Source organism: Neophocaena asiaeorientalis, unplaced genomic scaffold (genome assembly GCF_003031525.2).
Source record: "Neophocaena asiaeorientalis asiaeorientalis breed wild unplaced genomic scaffold, Neophocaena_asiaeorientalis_V1.1 scaffold327, whole genome shotgun sequence".
In the NCBI taxonomy this organism is placed as follows: domain Eukaryota; kingdom Metazoa; phylum Chordata; class Mammalia; order Artiodactyla; family Phocoenidae; genus Neophocaena; species Neophocaena asiaeorientalis.
In genome coordinates this window covers 7384467-7404416 of record NW_020174560.1, presented here as the reverse complement: position 1 = coordinate 7404416, position 19950 = coordinate 7384467, and the positions used below count along the sequence as shown (strand labels likewise).

The following is a 19950-nucleotide window of genomic DNA, read 5'->3' as shown; positions in this document are numbered from 1 at the left end:
GGAACACACACACACACACACACACACACACACACACCCGGGAACACCCACCCACCCAGCAGAGCCCAGGCACAGTACTGCTTTGTATTTCCCTCTCTTGGGGCACGATCTTGTCACTTCCCTTTCATCCTTTCTCCCCACCTCTCCCGCCCCCTTTCTCCATGGTGCGCTCTTCTGTTCTGTCTCTTGCCCAAAGCCCCTGGTTGATTTTGCTGCTGTTTCTCGTCTGCGGCGTTTCCTTTGGCAGCCTCCAGAGAGGCACTGGGCAGCTAAAGGTGCTCAGAGCCCTCAGGTAAATCCTCCCTCTACAAGAGCCGGCCCTGCCAGGTGTGGGAGGGCAGGCAGGGGGACCCGGTGGGCCTCCATGGGACTGGGATTTGTTCCCCCTTTTCCTATCAGTGGCGGGAGGGCTCAGGGGCAGAGGGAGTGGCCCGGCTGCCCTGTTTGGCCCTCAGCATGTTTGGGGCCGTAGAAACAGATGCTGGCTAAGCAGCCTGGGAGCCCACGTGGGAGTCAAGGCACCCGGTGCCCTCTGCCACCCTGCCCAAAGGGACCCACAGGAATGGAGGCTGCAGGCCAGTCCAGGGCACAGCCTCAAGTGGGATTTGGAGATTCCTCAGAACAGCCAGGGACCTGAGGAACAGTGGGAGGCCACCTCTGGCCTCCTCCCGAAAGGCAGGAGGTAGAAATGGTTAGAGGCAAGAACAGCAGGGAAGAATCCTGTGGAATGTTAGGGAGACCAGACCAGTTTCTTAAGGCCACAGAAGTGTGTAGACAATGAAGCACTTATGGGACCTCTGTCTCCGTCCCCCAGAATCGTCTCCACACTCTGAGCAGGCCACGCTGCAAGCCCTCCTCCAGGACATCCTCCACACGCTGCCAGCCCTGGCTCAGGCACCAGCTGAGGCCACACCAGCCCCAGTGCACTGTGGCAGGACCAAGGTGTTCATGACTGACTCCACGGTAAGCTGGCTTGGGATGAGGAGTGGCCAGCCACATGCTGTCCTTAGTAGGACAGGGTCTGGGCCCTCCTGAGGGCAGGGGGAGGAGAGGCTGAGGACCTCAGTGGATGCCCCTTCTCCCAGCTGGAGCTTCTGGAACGCGGGCGTGCCCAGGTGCTGGAGCAGTGTGCCCGCAGCATCCAGGGTGGCTGGAGGCGACACTGGGGCCGCAAGCAGGAGAGGCAGAGGCGGGCCGCCGTGCTCATCCAGGCAGGTAGGAGAGGTGGGGCCCTGGGCCCGCAGTCATCGCTCCTGGCTAGCAGGTGGGCCCAGGTGCGGCCACTGTCTGCAGCTGCACACAACCCACGTGATACCTGTTTCTTTGGAAGTGCTGCTGCTAGAGTCCCCACAGACCAAAGCTGACTGTGTCCAGCCCCAAGAGGTTAACTGCATGTCTCTGTGGTGCGCTGGGATTTGAATTCCCTGTCCAGTTCACCCAGAGCATCTCCAATTCAGTGCATACCATACCAGGCCACACCACAACTAAGGATGCTTTGTAGGTAGTAGAGGCTCAAAAGTTGCCTTTAATTCCCCTTTCCCAGTCCTAAATGGCTGTTTATGCCACCTTTTTTTCCCTTTATGACAACTCTTATCATTACCTGGGCTCCCGGGCATGTTGAGTTTAATTAAGGAGAAGGTAAAAACTGAGAAGATCTGATTAAGGAAGCAATGTATGAACCATGACAGCCTCATTTTGAAAAACAAAAATACTGGAAACAACCCAAATCTGACAGTGGTGGAGTCATGGCTACATTAAGGATGATCCTTATCTAGCTAAGAAGTGTTTTTGAAGAATATTTTTAATTCACCAGAAAAACATTTCCAACATGTTCAAATCTGAATCCTGAACTACGCATCAAGGTGATGCCACCTTCATAAGGTGCGTTTGTGTGTACAGGCCTGAAAAGAAATAAGGAAATACTGCAGAACTATCTGGGTTGGTGAGATAATAGGTGACTTTTATGCATCTTTAAACTTTATAGTTTTTCAGAATCCAAATGTGTTTGTTAGTGTTTAGTCGAATAGCCCATTTTCTGAATATGACTGTACCAAAAAGAATCAGAAAATGCTGAAATTTCAAAAGAAGAAAATGAAAATTGCCCCATGATCAGCTCCCCATCCAGTAGTTATTACCTTCACCAGTGCCTGGGTGTATGCTGGTATCGTCTGTGGATTCATAACGCACGCAAGCAAATTCAATTAAGGGTTTCCAAAAATACAGGTGAAAGATGCAGACAATTCAGACCCCTCTTGTTCCCTGGGCATTATCTCAGACTGAGCCCGAGGTGGGAGGTGACCCCATGGCAGCTGCCCGTTTGATGTGTAGGTATCTCTCTCCAAGTCTGGGCAGTCTGAGCTGTGGTTTGCAGAGCCAGGTCTGCTTCACGTGTTGACTCAGTCCCTCACCTCATGCGGTGGCACAGGTGGCCATTCATTCAAACGTTTACAGCTGCTCTGGTGTTGCTGCAGCCTGGTTACTGAGAGCTCTGACGAACATTTATTTCCTGTTTCTGGACAAACCCCTCAGCTGTTCGTTCCTGGTTGACTCGGAAGCACATCCAGAGGCTGCACGCAGCTGCCACAGTCATCAAACGCGCGTGGCAGGAGTGGAGAGTGAGTACTGACCTGAGAAGTCAGGGTGGGCAATGATGGACGCAGGCTGGAGTGCTGGCCCCACCACTGCAAAGCGGGCGGCCTTGTGTCCTCGTGAATGAAGTGGACACAACACCGCCTACACCACAGGACGGTTATGACACGGTAGAGTGGCACAAACAACTTGGGGAATATGCTAAAAAACATGGAACTGTACGCTTTAAAAGCATGAATCTTATGGTATTTCAATTAGATCTCAATAAGGCTATTATTTTTTCTTTTTAATTTGTGCTTTTATTTGCCAGTATAACTACAGTAACCTGCAAACTTTTTTATTCTAAAAAGCACATTTTACATTACAGTCCAACAGACACATATATAGTGTGTATACATATATAAAAGTGAAACAAAGGTTTTGCCAAAAACGTCTACCCTGAGTGTAAATTCTTTTTAAGACTTTTTTTTTTAAAACTAAGGCTGAACTGCACTGACATCATAATCACCAAAGTCCCTAGCTCATCTTAGGGTTCGCTTTATGAAGTGAATAGTGCTGCATGTTCTACGTGTTTGGATGATAGTATGATGACATAAAACCATTATAGTGTCATACAAAGTATTTTCACAGCTCATAAAAATTTCTGTATTCTATGTATTCATCTCCCCCGCCCCCACAAACTCCTGGCAACCACTGATCTTTTTATTGTCTCCATTGTTTTGCCTTTTCCAGAATGGCATATACACGGAATCTATTTTTCTTTTTTCCTTGAAGAGAGGGGTTCAAAGTCTTTATGCCTATAACACCACTCATGGCCCAGCCACATGTGGACCGGACAGGCTCCAGGTGGCAAACTCCCCCACTGAATACTGTAGCTTTCCTTCCAGTACTGAGCCCTGTCCCACTGGTCCTGCCCAGCAGCCACATGCAGGTGAAGGGGGGATATGTGTTGGGTATCTGTTCATAGGAAGGCCACAAGTTTTGTGCCCCTTGTCACAATGAACCCTGATTCCTGTCGGGTGTGTTGTAAACAGATGAGCCATTTCTTCAGACCCCCTGCTCTGAGCACACCCCAAAGGCTGTTATTTTTTTTAAAGCAGCATATGTAAGGCCTCAGCACAGCTGCCTTGGGCGTAAAGTTGTGCCACATCAAACCAGGTGCCCTTCAGTTCACCTTGTTAAGCTGAATTATTAAAGAGACTTTTGGATTCTGTTTTGCATTAAGAGAAAGCTATAAAGTGGTGTTCTCTTTTTAAGATTAGAATGGCCTTCCTGGCTTCTAAAGAACTGGATGGTGTGGAAGAACAACACTCGTCTCAAGTCACCTGTTCCCCGAGCTCCTTGCCACTGCCCCAGGCACAGACCAGGCTCCTGGGGGCAGTAACCCGCTTCTGGCCCCTGGGACTGGTCCTGGCCAACGCCGCCGTGGGTGCTCGTGGCTTCCGGAGGAAGCTGGTGGTCTTCGCCTGCCTCCCGCTCCCCGTGGGCAGCCCCAGCAGCTACACTGTCCAGACAGCACAAGAACAAGCTGGAGTCACGTCCATCCGAGCGTTGCCTCAGGTGAGCCGTGTGACGGGCTGGCCGTCCTGCCAGGACAGCTCCAGATCCCTCACGCCCCACTGTGGAGGGCAGGGGGCAGAGCCCGGGAGTCACAGCAGGAGCAGGACTGAGGCTGCGAGAAGAGCCTCCTGACCCTGCTGGGGAAACCAGAAGCCCGCATGTCCCTCGCATTGTTACGAGGAGGAGTCTTCCAGAGCTCTTTCACTTTTTAAAAGCTGCCTCTAAATGATCTAGCGTCTCCTCTGAATCGCCTTTAAATTAGCCCAACTTCCAAAAAATTGTGGTTGTGATGACGGCACCATGTTCTCCCCAAGTTGTAGTCTTTGGTTTATCCTATTCCAGCCGAGGAAATGACAAGCACATGAGTCAGTGGTCCAAGAATTTATATTATGAGCAGCCAGGGAAAGAGCCAGCCAGCACAGAAAAGGGCTAATACCAACCTTTTACAAGGATTAGGTGACACTGACAAGGCAGAAGGAAGGAAACACTGAATTTCCTGCCAGAGGAATTCCTATAGGACATAATCTAGATAAAATCTCCATGACAACACACAGGCCAGCCAGAGTGTAAACAGAAGTGCAGTTCTTTGATCTTCCATCTTTAAGCAAGCATAAGAATGTGACAGGCCATACATACTCCTAGTATGGGGGAGCTCCCTCCTAGTGTTTCCTCATCTGTCTCACATTGAATGGATGTGAAATTTTATATTTTAATACTGTTTTGGACTTTGCCATCGTTTTAGAATAAGGAGAAGACAACAACATTGACTAACTCAATCGTGCTACTGCTGTGACTCTCACTTGGGTACTTACTTACATGTCCCCGCCTCCCTGCATTTCTAGCATTCACTCTGTCAGGTACCTTTAGCCCTGGCACTCCTGGGAGCTGGGGTTAAGCTGCATCTCTTTCCCCAGGGTTCGATAAAGTTTCACTGCAGAAAGTCTCCACTGCGCTATGCTGACATCTGCCCTGAACCTTCGCCCAACAGTGTTACTGGCTTTAATCAGATCCTGCTGGAAAGACACAGGCTGGGCCACGTGTGATCTCTCCTCACATTCCATCCTCACCTGGCTGGGCCCTCCCTGGTGCCTTTGTTTCTCCACGGCCTTTTCCTGCCAGCTGCCTTGCCAAAGACATCTAATCAACACACAGCTGCCAAACAACTCCCACAGCGACTCGGAGCACACGTCGGGAGCCGCGGCTCCAGCCTGCAGGCCAGGCCGGGTCGGCAGCTGCACCAGTGGCCCGGGGCGCCGATCTACGCCTCCAGCCCTGACAGGTGTCAGGGCTGGTAGCTACCAAACCTGGAAGAAACTTCAGGGCCTTCACAGAACCCACTCGGTGGTGCTGGACAGCAGGCACCCCGCTCCTCCAACCCCACAGGCAAAGTCAGCTTGAAATGAGCTCTAAAATTTTGGCTGGCAGAAATTTTGCCTTTAGTTCCTTTAAAAGGAACAAAGCTTACTATTTAAATATTTGTTGTTTAATGTAATTTCAAGCAACTAGATTATGAATCAAGAATGACGAGCAATGCAATGCACCACAGAACCACCACACTTTAATTTTGAAACACTGATCAAGTTTTAACTCAACTGGGTGTGAAAACCATATCATTTATGTCTTAATTGTACCGAAAATAAATGTAATTGTACCGAAAATAAAACATTTAAAAACAACCATCTGAATGTCAAGTTCTCTCTCCATAAAGGGTTTGCCACCTGGAGTACCTCCATCCATGCCACCTGGAGTACCTCCATCCGCCTGCACCCCAGCCTGCAGCAATGGACATAACGATGTGCAGAACCTACCCGAGGTCAGCCGCTCGATGTCCGGAAAGCACCGCCCCTGCCAGGGCCCCACGCGAGCTGGCCTCCTGGGAGGAGCAGGCAGCACAATAATCCACCTTAAGAATCCTCGTTCGGGGACGGTTCCACGATCCTTAAACAGCAGTCAGCAAACTCCAAAAACAAAGGCTCCTGCATGCAGGCTCGCATGAGCTTTGCCTTGTCGTCTGCCTGATCGAGGCTGACCATCAACTGTCTAAGGTGTGGACTGAGCAGTAAGCTTCTCAGCACTGCAGACTCCCCTTAAGAATGAACAGGGAAAGAGAACCAAGCTGAGTTCAAGTGGGAATAGGCAGAGATAGCTGAAAGCCAAATGTTTCAAATGCAATAAATACCAAGGATGTGGTATCCCCTTACCCTTTAAACCCACAAATTAACCCAGCACTTCACATAAGGTGAGATCAGCGTATCAGATGATTTCCAAGTTAAACGCTATCAGATTCTTATTCTTTATATCTCTGTAAATATTTTAACTTAATTTTTTCTTAGCTGAAATGGCATTATTTTACCAGCACAGATACAAAGAACAGCAGCATGTTGGCATGTTTTCTCTCTATAAGCATGAAGGTTCTCAGCGACAAGGACAGTTACACCAAATCTCTGAATGATGTTTAAGTGTGCGCTTGATCCAGCATAAAGCAGGATGAGTAGCAGTGAACTGACACTAACGTGTACGGTGCTTTACAGTTTACAAAATCATTCACACATATACCCAGCTCAGCTCCTACCTCAGTCTAACTAATCACTCCCATGGGACTGGGTACAAAGCACCACCTCTGTGAAATGGGAAAAATGAAAATAACGCCACTTTTAGGAATTACACTGGCCAGTTAATTATACACATAATAGAAATGCAGTCCTACAAAAATGCTGGCTATTATTAACACCACGTCCCTCTGAAAAATCAAATCCTGGGATGACCCAGTCTGCATGAATGACTGGACTGTAAAGCAAGCACTGGGATCAGGAATAAACGGAGGCCCCTGACTGGTGTGAGACACAAACTACCACAAAACGTGGGGGGTGGTATATTACAGCGTACCATGGGAAGCTGAAAAAGTACCTAATTCTGAGAGTTAAGACCAAAGGTCAAGAAAAGTTTAGCTGAGGAAAGGAAATTTGAACCAAGCCTTGAAAGAGGAGCAGAATTGGGCTTCCCTGGTGGCACAGTGGTTGAGAATCCACCTGCCAATGCAAGGGACACGGGTTCGAGCCCTGGTCCGGGAAGATCCCACATGCTGCGGAGCAACTAAGCTCGTGCGCCACAAATACTGAGCCTGCGCTCTAGAGACCGTGAGCCACAACTACTGAGCCTGCATGCCACAACTACTGAACCTGCACGCCTAGAGCCCGTGCTCCCAACAAGAGAAGCCCACGCACTGCAACAAAGAGTAGCCCCCGCTCACCGCAACTAGAGAAAGCCCGCGCACAGCAACGAAGACCCAATGCGGCCAAAAAAAAATAAATTTATTAAAAAAACAAAAAGAGGAGCAGAATTTTTGACAACCCACAGTCAGTAGGATTCCAGGCCAGAGGAAGGCCTTATAGGCAGGCTGGGAGGTGTAGAAGCCCTGTGTGCCTACAGAATCACGTGGCTGGAGGAAGGGCTCTGCCCGCCACACTAAAGCGTTTAACAGCTTTAAAAAATCACATTCTGGACTTCCCTGGTGGCGCAGTGGTTGAGAGTCCGCCTGCCGATGCAGGGGACACGGGTTTGTGCCCTGGCCTGGGAAGATTCCACATGCCACGGAGCGGCTGGGCCCATGAGCCATGGCCGCTGGGCCGGCGTGTCCAGAGCCTGTGCTCCGCGACGGGAGAGGCCACAACAGTGAGAGGCCCGCATACCGCAAAAAAAAAAACAAATTTTTCCGCACGCCTAGAGCCCGTGCTCAGCAACAAGCGAAGCCACCACAATGAGAAGCCCGCACACCACAACGAAGAGTAGCCAGCGCTCGCCACAACTAGAGAAAGCCTGTGCGCAGTAACAAGGACCCAATGCAACCAAAAACAGATAAATTTATTTTAAAAAATTACATTCTATACAATCCAATGTATCTCAATGGTTAACAAAGAAGTAAACAAGCACAGCACAGACTTACCTAAATTCTTTAAATTCTGCAAAGAAACTCTGTCCTCTTCCTCGTCACTATTGAGAAAATCAGCTACAGAGTCGTCATCATCATCTGAGGAATATAACACAATCAACTGCTTATGACTGAAAAGGAAACCTAGGTGCCAGCTTTTAATAACTCCTCCAATAGAAAAAAAATATATGCGCACACATGCAACAGGAACAGAGATATGCAAGTGGGTACAGAGAAAAGTAACCTCTTCTCTGGAATTTGTGACTAAACCAACACTCCTTTTAGGAAAGCAAAGAACTGGTGAGTAACAAATGCATCCTAGTGTTCACACGCTTACTCTATGTGTTTCCCTGTGGTCTGTGGGCTTCAGGGCCTTATTTTCCAGTTCTTGCCACCCCATCTCCCCTCACCATGGCGGCTCCAGCCCTGTCATGGCCAAAAAATTATATGCTCTGTAAAAACCCACTGACATGATTCCCCTGTGTTTTCAGTATGGGCAGAAATGGGCCATCCCCTGGCTGTGAATGTTCAATGCCTCTTTGGTGGCACTGGGAGGGGCTGCTTCCAGAGCCTGGCATGGTGCATCGCCCGCAGAAGGCATTAAAGAAAGGCTAGATGGATGGAGAGGATGACAGCCCACTCCCGCTGTGAGCTGTGAGGGCCCCAGCAGCAGCGAGACCAAAGGCAGCACCCCGCCTAGGCCCAGCTCAGGTGAACCTACAGCCCCAGCCAGGCCCAGGGAGGGGGACCCGAAGCCGTGACTGGAGGAGGCTCCCGCCAGCAGTGTCCACCACTCACCCCCAAACCACGGCGATGGCCTTTCTCCCCCTCTGCCTCCTGCCCCCATCTTTCTTCTCTTGATCTGTCAGGCTGCTCTGTAACATCACCCGTGGTGACGTGTGCCCCCAGCCCGAGTGCTCAGGGCTGAGGAAGCTACTGCTCCCTAATTAACTTGACTCCTGGCCCCAGCCCAGTCTCCTCTCCTCTCTCCCTTCAACATATTCTATTTGAAACCCTTCTCTAGGTTTGTTTGTTTGGAGTCAACCAACCCACCTGTGTTTTCCACAGGCTTTTTAATTTCTGCAGTAAGATGCGATCTTATTTCTTTCTTGACAGGATGAGTTTCAGGGTTGCACTGCTCTGAAAAAGACACAAATCTCAGGTGCACATCGCCTCCACTTGAGTGACAAGGCTGCACACGCCACCACCAAGCCAGCCTCTAGGGGGAAGCATATGTATGGGGTAAGGGACGTAGGTGGGGATGGGGATGAAGGAGAGGAAGTGAGAGATCCAGTGAAGGGCCAGTAAAAGCCTGAGCCCCGCAGAAGGGCTGAGGAAGCAGGCCTCGTGCACCCCTAGGGCCTGTCTCCAACCTCCCTGCCTGGCCGAATGGCACAGGGCTTTCACCACGATTCAGTAGCACACTGACTTCAATCAGCATCAAACTGTGTTCTCAGCAGTTTCTGATACCAAATTTGCATGTACCACATGCCACTGGGGACACACAGATGAAAGCCATCAGGCCCTCGGAGGGGTTTAGTCGCACAGATGACAGAGATATGGACAAGGTAAGGAGAGTCTGATCCGAGTCACCTGAGAGGGCGGGGAGATGAGAGGGGAAGGTGCTGCCAGGTGGAAAGAGCATGTGGGAAGAGGGAAAGGTCCATGGCTGGACCGGACCCTTGAAAGAGTAGGCAGATGCAAGGAGATGGTGATGAACAACCGGCAGCTGATGGGCGGGGCACAAGAATGCCACACACAGGTCTGTCTGTCTTCCCCAGACCAGTGTCTCTCAGAGAGGGCGCTACTGTATTCAGGTTGGAAAGATCTTTAATGGTGTGGGATAACTTCACACACCCCAGGCGGTTTTTGTGAGTCAACACCAATAACCGGAAGTACCACCATCGCCTCCGCTACTGTGAGAACAAAAACACTGTGACCACGTGTCTCTAGGGAGAGCAATACCCAGGTTAAGAACCACCGCCAGAAAACCTAAATAGACAGTCCTCCAAAGAGGACATACAGATGGCCAACAGGCACATGAGAAGATGCTTAACATTGATAATTATTAGAGAAACGCAAACCAAAACCACAACAAAGTATCACCTCTCACCGGTCAGAATGGCTATCATCAAAAAGTCTACAAATAACATGCTGCAGAGGGTGTGGAGAAAAGGGAATCCTTCTACACTGTTGGCAGGAGTGTAAGTTGGTGCAGTCACTATGGAAAACACTATGGAGGTTCCTCAGAAAACTAAAAATAGAATTACCATATGATCCAGCAATCCCACTCCTGGGCATATATCCAGACAAAACTATAATTCAGAAAGATACACACACCCCTATGTTCACAGCAGCACTATTCACAATAGCCAAGACATGGAAACAACCTAAATGTTCATCGACAGACGGATAAAGAAGACATGGTATATATATACACAATGGAATACTACTCAGCCATTAAAAAGAATGAAATTATTCCACTTGCAGCAACATGAATGCAACCAGAGATTACCATACTAAGTAAGTCAGAAAGACAAATACCATATGATACCACTTCTATGTGGAATCTAAAATATGGCACAAATGAACCAATCTGCAAAACAGAAACGGACTCACAGACATAGAGAACAGACTTGTGGTTACCAAGGAGGATGGAGTTGGGGGAGGGATGGAGTGGGAGACTGGGGTTAGCAGATGTAAGCTATTATATATAGAACGGATAAACAACAAGGCCCGACTGTATAGCACAGGGAACTATATTCAATATCCTGTGATAAACCATAATGGAAAAGAATATAAAGAAAAAAGAATTTTATATACACATATATATATGTATATAACTGAATCACTTTGCTGTACAGAAGTTAACAAACTGTAAGTCAACTATACTTCAATAAAAAAAACCCATAAAGACCACCAGACATTATGCACCTTCTACAGTCATGCCTAAGACCACCTGTAGTTTTGCCAGAGAGACTGACCCTGAGCTCTGATCCAGTCTCTGATCTGTCAATTTGTAAGAAACAGAGGATTGAGGAGTATGCCTAACTGCACCATGGGCTTGCAATCAGCAAAACCCAGACTGTGGGTAACTGTACAAGTCAAGTGTCTTGAATTCTTCAACAGAGAAATTGTAAAGAAAAAAAAAAAAAAAGAATGGAGGAGGAATTTACAGATTAAAAGAGACTTAAAAGAAATATCAGGGGCTTCCCTGGTGGCACAGTGGTTAAGAATCTGCCTGCCAATGTACAGGACATGGATTTGAGCCCTGGTCCAGGAGGATCCCACATGCCACGGAGCAACCAAGCCCGTGTTCCACAACTACTAAGGCTGCGCTCTAGAGCCAGCGTGCCACAACTACTGAGCCTGTATGCTGCAACTACTGAAGCCCGGGCACCTAGAGCCTGTGCTCCGCAACAAGAGAAGCCACTGCAATGAGAAGCCCACGCACTGCAACTAAGAGTAGTCCACACTCTCTGCAGCTAGAGAGCCCACGCGCAGCAACGAAGACCCAACGCAGCCAAAAATAAATAAATTAATTAAAAAAAAAAAAAAAAAAAGAAATATCACATTTTTGGGGAATTCCCTGGTGGTCCAGTGGTTAGGACTCGGCGCTTTCACTGCTAGGCCAGGGTTCAATCCCAATCCCTGGTCAGGGAACTGAGATCCTGCAAGCTGAGCAGCATGGCCCAAAAAAAACAACAAAAAGAAAGAAAGAAAGAAAGAAAGAAATATCACCTTTTTTTTAACGGACAAGACTAAATGATACGCTTTCAGGACACGTATTTACGTAATAAAACTAAAAAAGCAAAGAAGTGATTACTATAAAAGTCAGGACAGTGGTTACTTTTTTTTTCTTCAAAAAGATTTTATTTTTTTGATGTGAACCGTTTTTTAAAGTCTTTATTGAATATGTTACAATATTGCTCTGTTTTATGTTTTGTTTTTTTGGCCACGAGGCATGTGGGATCTTAGCTCCCCGACCAGGGATTGAACCTGTACCCCCTGCATTGGAAGGCGAAGTCTTAACTACTGGACCGCCAGGGAAGTCCCAGGAGAGTGGTTATTTATAGGAAGCGAGGGCACTGGATCGGGACAGGTCATGTGGAGGGGTTCCCAGAGTGGATGGCAAAGTTCTATTTTCTTCATCTGGGTGGTGTTTGCCTTGTAATAAATAATTCAGTAAGCCAAAAAAAAAGTCTACAAATAATAAATGCTGGAGATGGTGTGGAGAAAAGGGAACCCTCCTACCACTGTTGGTGGGAATGTAAACTGGCACAGCCACTATGGTGAACAGTATGGAGGTTCCTTAAAAAACTAAAAATAGAGTTGCCATATGATCCAGTAATCCCACTCCTGGACATATATCCAGAGAAAACTCTTAATTCAAAAAGATACATACACCCCAATGTTCATAGCAGCACTATGTACAATAGCCAAGACATGGAAGCAACCTAAATATCCACAGAGGGATGAATGGATAACGAATATGAGGTATATATACACAATGGAATACTACTCAGCCAATAAAAAAAAGAATGAAATAATGCCATCTGCAGCAACATGGATGGACCGAGAGATTATCGTACTGAGTGAAGTAGGTCAGAGAAAGACAAATATCGTGATACCTCTTATATGTGGAATCTAAAAAAAATGATACAAGTGAATTTATCTACAAAACAGAAACAGACTGACATAGAAAACAAATTTATGGTTACCAAAGGGGAAGGGGTGGGGGAGGAATAAATTAGGAATTTGGGATTAACAGAAACACATATATAAAATAAACAATATAGACCTACTGTATAGCATAGGGAACTATATTCATTATCTTGTAATAACTCATAATGGAAAAAAACTGAAAAAGGAATATATATATATATATAACTGAATCACTGTGCTGCACACTTATATATATGTATCACTGAATCACTTTGCTGTATACCTGAAATACTGTAAATCAACTATACTTCACTTAAAAAAACAAAACAAAACACTACTGCCAGAGAGACTGGAGTGTTCACCAAGGGAGTGAATTTCTCAAATCTGCATTTCAGAAAAACTACCCAGGCAGCTGCCAGGTCTCACAGTTAAGAGCTCCAGATTGCCCTAGAGGGTCTTGGTGAGGCCTTACAGGACTGCAGGACTAGAGGGAAGCGTTCCACATCCAGCTCCCCAACCCTGTTTCAGCAAAGCATTTCTACTTCTTTTCTATCTTGAGCTGACAGGTTTCTTTTGAAAATGCTCCAGAAACATTAGGGTTAAGGAACAAAAGCGGGGCGGAGAGTGGAGAGGGTGGTGCTTGAAACACACAGCTGTAAATCAGAGACTGGAGGGGATGAAACTACAGGCAAACCACCAATGAGGAACTTTAACCGAACAAGAGAGAGGTCGTGGGAAAGAGTCCCTAAGGACTAAGAGGCGCGGATTGAAGATACTTTAAAAATGCAGGCTTGACAAAGATCTTGCTCCTTAATGTAAACTGAACTACCTCCACGTTTCTATCAAGATATTATTTAAAAGAAAGAAAACGAAAAGAAAAAAAAAAGAAAGAAAGAAAACGTCGTTAACCTCAGCCAGCGCAGCAAATGATGCGGAGCTGCGTCAGAACACTAAGAGGAAGGAACAGCTAGGGGAGACTTCTACGGCAAAACTGGTCGACTATTTTTAAATAACAAAACGAGGATAACGGAATTCCCTGGCGGTTCAGTGGTTAAGACTCTGCGCTTCCAATGCAGTGGGTAGGGGTTCCATCCGTGGTCAGGGAACTAGGATCCCACATGCCACGCAGCACATGCAAAAAAAAAAAAAGAGAGAGAAAATGGTACGTAAAAGAAAAGGCAGGGCAGAAGAAAGGTGTTTTTGTTTTGTTTTTTTTTTTGCAGTACTCGGGCCTCTCACTGTTGTGGCCTCTCCCGCTGCGGAGCAGAGGCTGCGGAGTCGCAGGCTCAGCGGCCATGGCTCACGGGCCCAGCCGCTCCGCGGCATGTGGGATCCTCCCAGACCGGGGCACTAACCCGTGTCCCCTGCATCGGCAGGCGGACTCTCAACCACTGCGCCACCAGGGAAGCCCCAGAAAAAAAGGTTTTGATTGTGCAAAATGTGGAGAGACATTCGCAGGTAGAAGTATCCGCCCTCCCACCCCGCCCAGGAGGGGGAGCTCCCACAGTACCAGGCGTTGCAAGGGCGGGAAGGAGCAGGGGACAACGACGGGACGTGGGGGCTGCCGTGCACGTGGAGGGGGCCTTACCTTTGTGCTCCCGGAAGCAGGTCAACGAGCAGCTGTAAAAACAAAGCCACAGGCCGCGTCAGCCCCGAAGGTCGCGCGGACCCTCTCGCCACCCCGCCACCCGTCCGCCGCCCACAACCCCCGGCACTCACTAGGGCACGCGGCAGGCGGGGCAGCGGTATTTGGGTTTCTCCAAACAGATAACGCAGACAGCGGTGCTGCAACTCAGCGACGCCATGGTCTCTCCCACGACACGCTCCGTCCCGGCGCCCAGGCCTCTCGCCGCAGGTACCACGTGCACCCCTTTCCTTCCGTTTCCTTAACCAGGACCAATCAGCGCGCAGCACTTATTGGCAGTCAAAAGCAATGGATTGATCCAGCTCATTGTTTCAGGCCTGAGAAGTAGAAAGTCGATGCACTCGATGCGCAACCAGTATCCCCACCAGAGGTTCTCTCTGATTAGGTCACGGTCTCGAAGAACTTGTTATGTAGCCCTGTCCCTGTCCCTACGCGGCCCTGTGACTTGCAGCAAGTCATTGTCACTCTCCAGCTCTGTTGCCCTGTATGTAAAAAGAATACGTGGGATTAAATGTCCTCTACCTTCTGGCTTGGACTTTCTCAGTCTTGCACCGGCATTGGGTTCTCCCCGCACATCTCATTTGCTTCTCCCTTTGCGGAGCACAGGCTCCGGACGCGCAGGCTCAGCGGCCATGGCTCACGGGCCCAGCCACTCCGCGGCATGTGGGATCTTCCCGGACCGGGGCACGAACCCTTGTCTCCTGCATCGGCAGGCGTACTCTCAACCACTGCGCCACCAGGGAAGCCCCTCATTTGCTTTTTTTAGCAAATGAGAAGTCCACACACTGGCCGTTAAATCACATGACACACATGAGCCCTTCCCAGCCATCCTTCGCACAGGAAAGGAAGATGAGGCTTGGCCGCTGATAGATATTTATTGAGCTCCAACTGTGAGCCCCGCACTGCCCAGATGCTGGGCTGGGGACACCCAGGGATTAGCAGGCACGGTCTCTGGGACCTTAAGGCTTAGAGTGAAGGCAGGAAGGAGAATCCCTGGGTGGGATTGATTATCCAGGGAACAGATGAGTAACCTCTGGCCCAAAGGTGGGGATCCTGGTCCAGAAAGGTGAACTGTGATGGGCCTTGAATGCCACCTCAGGCTTTAGGAATAGACAAAGTCACATTTTATTGGGAGCCCTGCTCCTCCTCAAAGCCCTGAGCATTGTCCAGCCTAACCAGGGTTCCCAGCCCACACATGTGGGGTGCCCTCTTAGGGCCATAAGTCACCCTCACCCCAAGAACCTCCCCTTTGTGTTGGTCCATCAGCCCTCAGGATCTCACTATTATAAAAGCCCTGAACCACTGTCACAGTCTGTGGGGATGAATCTGCTACAACCAAAGCAGTCATTCAAGTCTTAGCTCCAACCCCTCTCTGGCTGTGTGACTTGGACAACTGTCTACCCTACATCTATTAGAGTGGATGTTCAGGCCTACTTTCCTGAGCTATTTAAATCAGAGAGGAGACTGTAAAAAGGTTTGTGATCTGAAGTGCTACAAAAGGTTATTTATGGGATATCTAGGAACAGTCTGCAACTCTCCTGGAGCCCTGGTCCCCACCCCATGAGCGTGGGCTCCAGGCCCCAAGTCCCTGGAGCCCAGGTTGCTGGACCTCAGGCCCCTCTAAAAGGGTTTCACTGTCAGCCTCAGTGAGCAATGCTGGGGTTGGGCTTGAGTGACTATCCATCACTCCTTTGGCTTTGCCAGACTGTCCTGAGGGCGCTGTCCAGTCCTCAGTGCTGAAGTGGCACTGGCCCCTCCAGTTGCCTACCTGCCCCAGCATGCAGCTGCCCCTACCTCCAGCCTCCAAACAGAACTCAGGCCAAAATCCAATGTTTCCACACTGACCTAATAATCAGCAGCGTTCCTTGTATTCCTCAACAGTTGTGACCACTGCTGGTTTGACCCAGAAGTATTCCAGAGAGCCCATGCTTAACAGGGAAGGCCAGAGGTCAGTGACATGTCCAGGTCACATTTGAACCTCATGCCCTGTCTGGCACCAGCACAAATTCTCCTACTAGGTACATCACCACTGCCCACCCAGACTTTTCCTGTGAGTTGTGTTTGGAGGCTGAGGCCATGGAGAGTCTCCACAATCTTCAGGGGCTCAACCTGACCCCACCCACACCCATACCATGCTGACTCTCCTACCTTTGGGTCCAGAGATGGTGACTCCAGCAAAAAGAAAATTCCTGGAATTCATCTCATGCACATTGCATTCAGTAAAAATACCTCTTCCTCTACTCTGGGTGACCTCCAGCTTCCCTGGAAAGACGTACCCCTCCTGCTCCAATATCCAGGAAAGAAGGTGGCTCATCTCTGATGGTGATGAGGTTGGGGAACACCAAGAAGTGAAGGACGCCGGGTACAGCTCCTCTGGGCAATGGCTAGTTCAGAGAAGAAAGACGGGTATGACTCTGGGCCCCAGCAACTAGATGTCCACACTGATGTGGCCTGGCTCTCCCTGGTCCCCTATCATGCCCTCCTAGCGGCTGTCTAAGGCTGCCTCACGCTTTCTCAGCGTCAGCCGAGGAGCAGGGCCAGACCTGGAGAGAGGCGAGGTAATAATCGAGGCAGAACGCTTTCCAGAGCTCCGCTGCTTGGCAGACGCTGTCCAGCAAATTCCAGGCGGGCCGAGCCCGGCGCCAACGCCAAAGACTGGAGACGCGCGTGGAGTCCCAGGCCCGGCACTCAGCACCGCCAGAGGGCGCTCCAGATCTAGATTGGCCCTGGCGTAGCCTGAGCTGGACTGGAGCACCGCTCGCACCGACCTTGCGTGGGAGGCCATACTGTGTCGCCATTCGGGGAAGAGTAAATACAGGCCTGCCCGGCGCCTCGATCATCGCCAAGTGGCGGGAGAGAGGATCGAGAGTGCGGGGCTGAAGCAGACGACTGGATGGGCAGCGGTGTCTCTTCCATGAAAGTAAGGCCCACGCAAGGCCAGCCGAGGGCTCCAAATGCGCCTGGCTGTCCAGGGGCAGTTCCCGCGGTGCCCACAGCCCCGCGCTTCTCGGCAACCCCTGGGGTGGATATCCAGCTGGAAGGTGGCCACCCCACATTGCCCTTGTGAAAGGTTAATAGTACTTCGGGAGTTTTCAGATTACTAACTAGGGTGCACCACTGCCCTGCACCTTCCCTGATGCCATGATGGGGCGGGCACGCGGGCTGCATGTTGCCCTTATCTGAGGCCAGATGTTGATAAGGCTGGGCTCTCGGTGTAGCTAAATCTCAGCTTCTTTCTGCAGCCCTAACATCTCTATCCCTCTGCCCTCTTGGCGGCAGCAAGAGAAGTGTCTAGGATGGTATCTTTAGAGGACCTATACTGCCCGGTTCTCACCTCCTCCCCGCCACTTACTCTCTGGTATCTAAGAGAGTAGTTCAGATGTTAAAGGGGGTGAGGTTGCTGGTGCGAATCAAATAAAGGAGGCCTGAGGTTCTGCTGGAGTGGTTTCCAAGTCATCCATTTCCAACTCTCTGCGTGTTATTTTATCTTGAAAATGACATTCATTCCCCAACTCTAGACAATGACAGTCTGACCTTCAGTTAGACTCCAAGGAGAACTTCCAAACAACAAAAGAAAAATAATTGCACGATCTACAGCAGAACGGATGGGAGAGCACAAACCTTAAAGGTCACCGTTGTCTCATGAATACACCCTACTGCCCACAACCCCACACTTTTCTCCCACCCTCTCCCACTTGCAAATCAATATATATCTCCCACCGTACATTTCCTAGGACAAAGATCAAAGGAATCAGGACTTCCCAGACAGATTCTCCACGAAACCTCTAAAGGTCCCATATGGAGTGGGAGTGGGGCTTGCACAGACCTCCTAACTCACCTCTATCTCCCACATGGCATGTCAGGGAGGGAGAATTTCCCCCTCTATGCTTCTTGAGTTCTTGTGGTTGCCGCTAATAATAACTAGTGCACTAATAGTAATTAGTGCACTGATAATAAAATTGACACAAGAGGAAAAGAAACAAAATTTAACTCATATGCATGGAGGTCCCATAGAAATGAAACCTAAGAATAGGCCAAAGCAGGCAGCTTCTATACTTTCTAGACAAAGAAACAATAAATTTGTGAGGAATTGACAAGACAAAGAAACAAATTTTGGGTGCCCAACTAGTGAAGAATTAGAACAGAGTTTGGGCTTGGGATAGTAAATTGAAGTAACAAGGATTGTTTATATAGGCTTCTCGGCCCCAATTCCCTATCTTTGGCAATAAGGGGGTCCTTCTACCTCCAGATGCAGGGAGTGCATCTTTCACATGAATGAAAGGTTTTTTTCCCTGCTTTCAAGGAGACAGCAAGGAGGGTCAGAGCATCCCTCTTGCACTGGCCATTTCTTAAGCAACTTTAATTCAAAATAATGAATACATCACTGAGGTACATTCTGCGGTGGACTACTCTGGGTCCCAACACAGAAATGCAGAGGAACTCTGCTCAGTGGCGAGCAGGGAAAAGGACGTAAGACCCCGTTTCCTTCCCCCTCCTTTAAAACTAAATACAAAAATAACAACTTTCAGACAAATAAAAGCCATGAGAATTCTTCATCAGCAGATCCACACAAGAAAGTTATTCTGGCAATAGGAAAATGATACCAGATGGAAATTAAAATCACAATATAACACCACACACCTACTAGAATAACTAAAATGACAAACACTGGCAATACCCAGTGCCTGTGAGGAGGCTGCTACGAACTGGACGTTTGTGTCCCCTCAAAATTCATACATTGAAATCCTAACCCCCAATGTGATAGTATTAGGAGGTGGGGCCTTTGGGAGGTGATAAGGTCATGAGGATGGAACCCTCGTGAATGGTACTAGTGCCCTTATAAAAGATACCCCAGAGAGTTCTCGTGCCCTCCTTCCACCATGTGAAGACACAGTGTGAAGATGACAGTCTGTGAAGCAGGAAGCGGGTTCTCACCAGACACCAAATCTGCTGGCACTGTGATGTTGGACTTCCTAGCCTCTAGATCTGTGAGAAAAAAATGTTTGTTGTTTAAGTCACCCATTTTATAGTACTTTTGTTACAGCAGCCCAAGTGGACTAAGACAGAAATTGGTACCAAGAAGCAGGTACTGCTGTAATAAACTGAAAAATGTGAAAGTGGCTTTGGAACTGCATAATGGGTAGAGGCCAGAAGAGTTTTGAGATGCATGCTAGAAAAAGCCTACATGGCCATGAAGGGACCTTCAGAGGTGATTTGAGTGAAGGCTCAGAAGAGGAGAAGAGCTATATCTTAGAGAATATGTAAGTGGTGGTGAACAGAATGTTGGTAGAAATACAGATGGTAAAGGCTGTTCTGATGAGGTCTCAGAAGGAACTAAAGAACACTGGAAATTGGAGGAAAGGTGATCCTTAGTATAAAGTGGCAAAGAACTTGGCTGAACGATATTCCTGTTTCAGAGTCCTGTGGAAGGCTGATCTTGCAAGTGACGACACTGGATGTTTAGCTGAAATTTCTAAGCAAAGCGTTTGAAGGTCTGGCTTGGCTCCTCTTTCTTTTTTTTTTTTTTTTTTTTTTTTTTTTTTTGGCCCAGGCTGCCTCCCCC

The 19950-nt window shown here is 48.7% G+C and overlaps 2 protein-coding genes and 1 non-coding gene across 12 annotated transcripts in view; 1 reads left to right on the top strand and 2 right to left on the bottom strand.

Annotated features, from left to right (window-relative positions):
* The window catches only part of MYO19 (myosin XIX), a 34399-nt gene extending 28573 nt beyond the window's left edge, over positions 1-5826 (top strand). For 4 of the 5 annotated variants that reach the window (XM_024757712.1, XM_024757713.1, XM_024757710.1 and 1 more), the window contains 5 exons: positions 815-963; positions 1086-1215; positions 2530-2615; positions 3847-4149; positions 5064-5826. In XM_024757712.1, coding sequence (XP_024613480.1) covers positions 815-963; positions 1086-1215; positions 2530-2615; positions 3847-4149; positions 5064-5192 — 797 coding nt within the window. In that variant the 3' untranslated portion in view covers positions 5193-5826. Of the gene's footprint in view, positions 1-196; positions 293-814; positions 964-1085; positions 1216-2529; positions 2616-3846; positions 4150-5063 lie in introns of those variants that run through there. The other variant, XR_003004888.1, reaches the window with a different exon arrangement.
* Positions 3534-3663, bottom strand: LOC112408168 (small nucleolar RNA SNORA11). The gene has a single exon (XR_003004901.1). It is a non-coding gene; the product is annotated as a small nucleolar RNA SNORA11 (small nucleolar RNA).
* ZNHIT3 (zinc finger HIT-type containing 3) overlaps positions 5690-19950 on the bottom strand; it is a 47523-nt gene continuing 33262 nt past the window's right edge. Inside the window, exons 3-8 of one of the 6 annotated variants that reach the window (XM_024757717.1) lie at positions 16536-16771; positions 14462-14869; positions 14331-14362; positions 9131-9217; positions 8093-8176; positions 5690-6235 (exon numbers count right to left, since the gene is read on the bottom strand). In XM_024757717.1, the coding sequence (XP_024613485.1) occupies positions 6054-6235; positions 8093-8176; positions 9131-9217; positions 14331-14362; positions 14462-14547 (471 nt within the window). In that variant the 5' untranslated portion in view covers positions 14548-14869; positions 16536-16771 and the 3' untranslated portion in view covers positions 5690-6053. Of the gene's footprint in view, positions 6236-8092; positions 8177-9130; positions 9218-14330; positions 14363-14461; positions 14870-16535; positions 16772-19950 lie in introns of those variants that run through there. The other 5 variants (XM_024757718.1, XM_024757721.1, XM_024757719.1 and 2 more) reach the window with 5 other exon arrangements.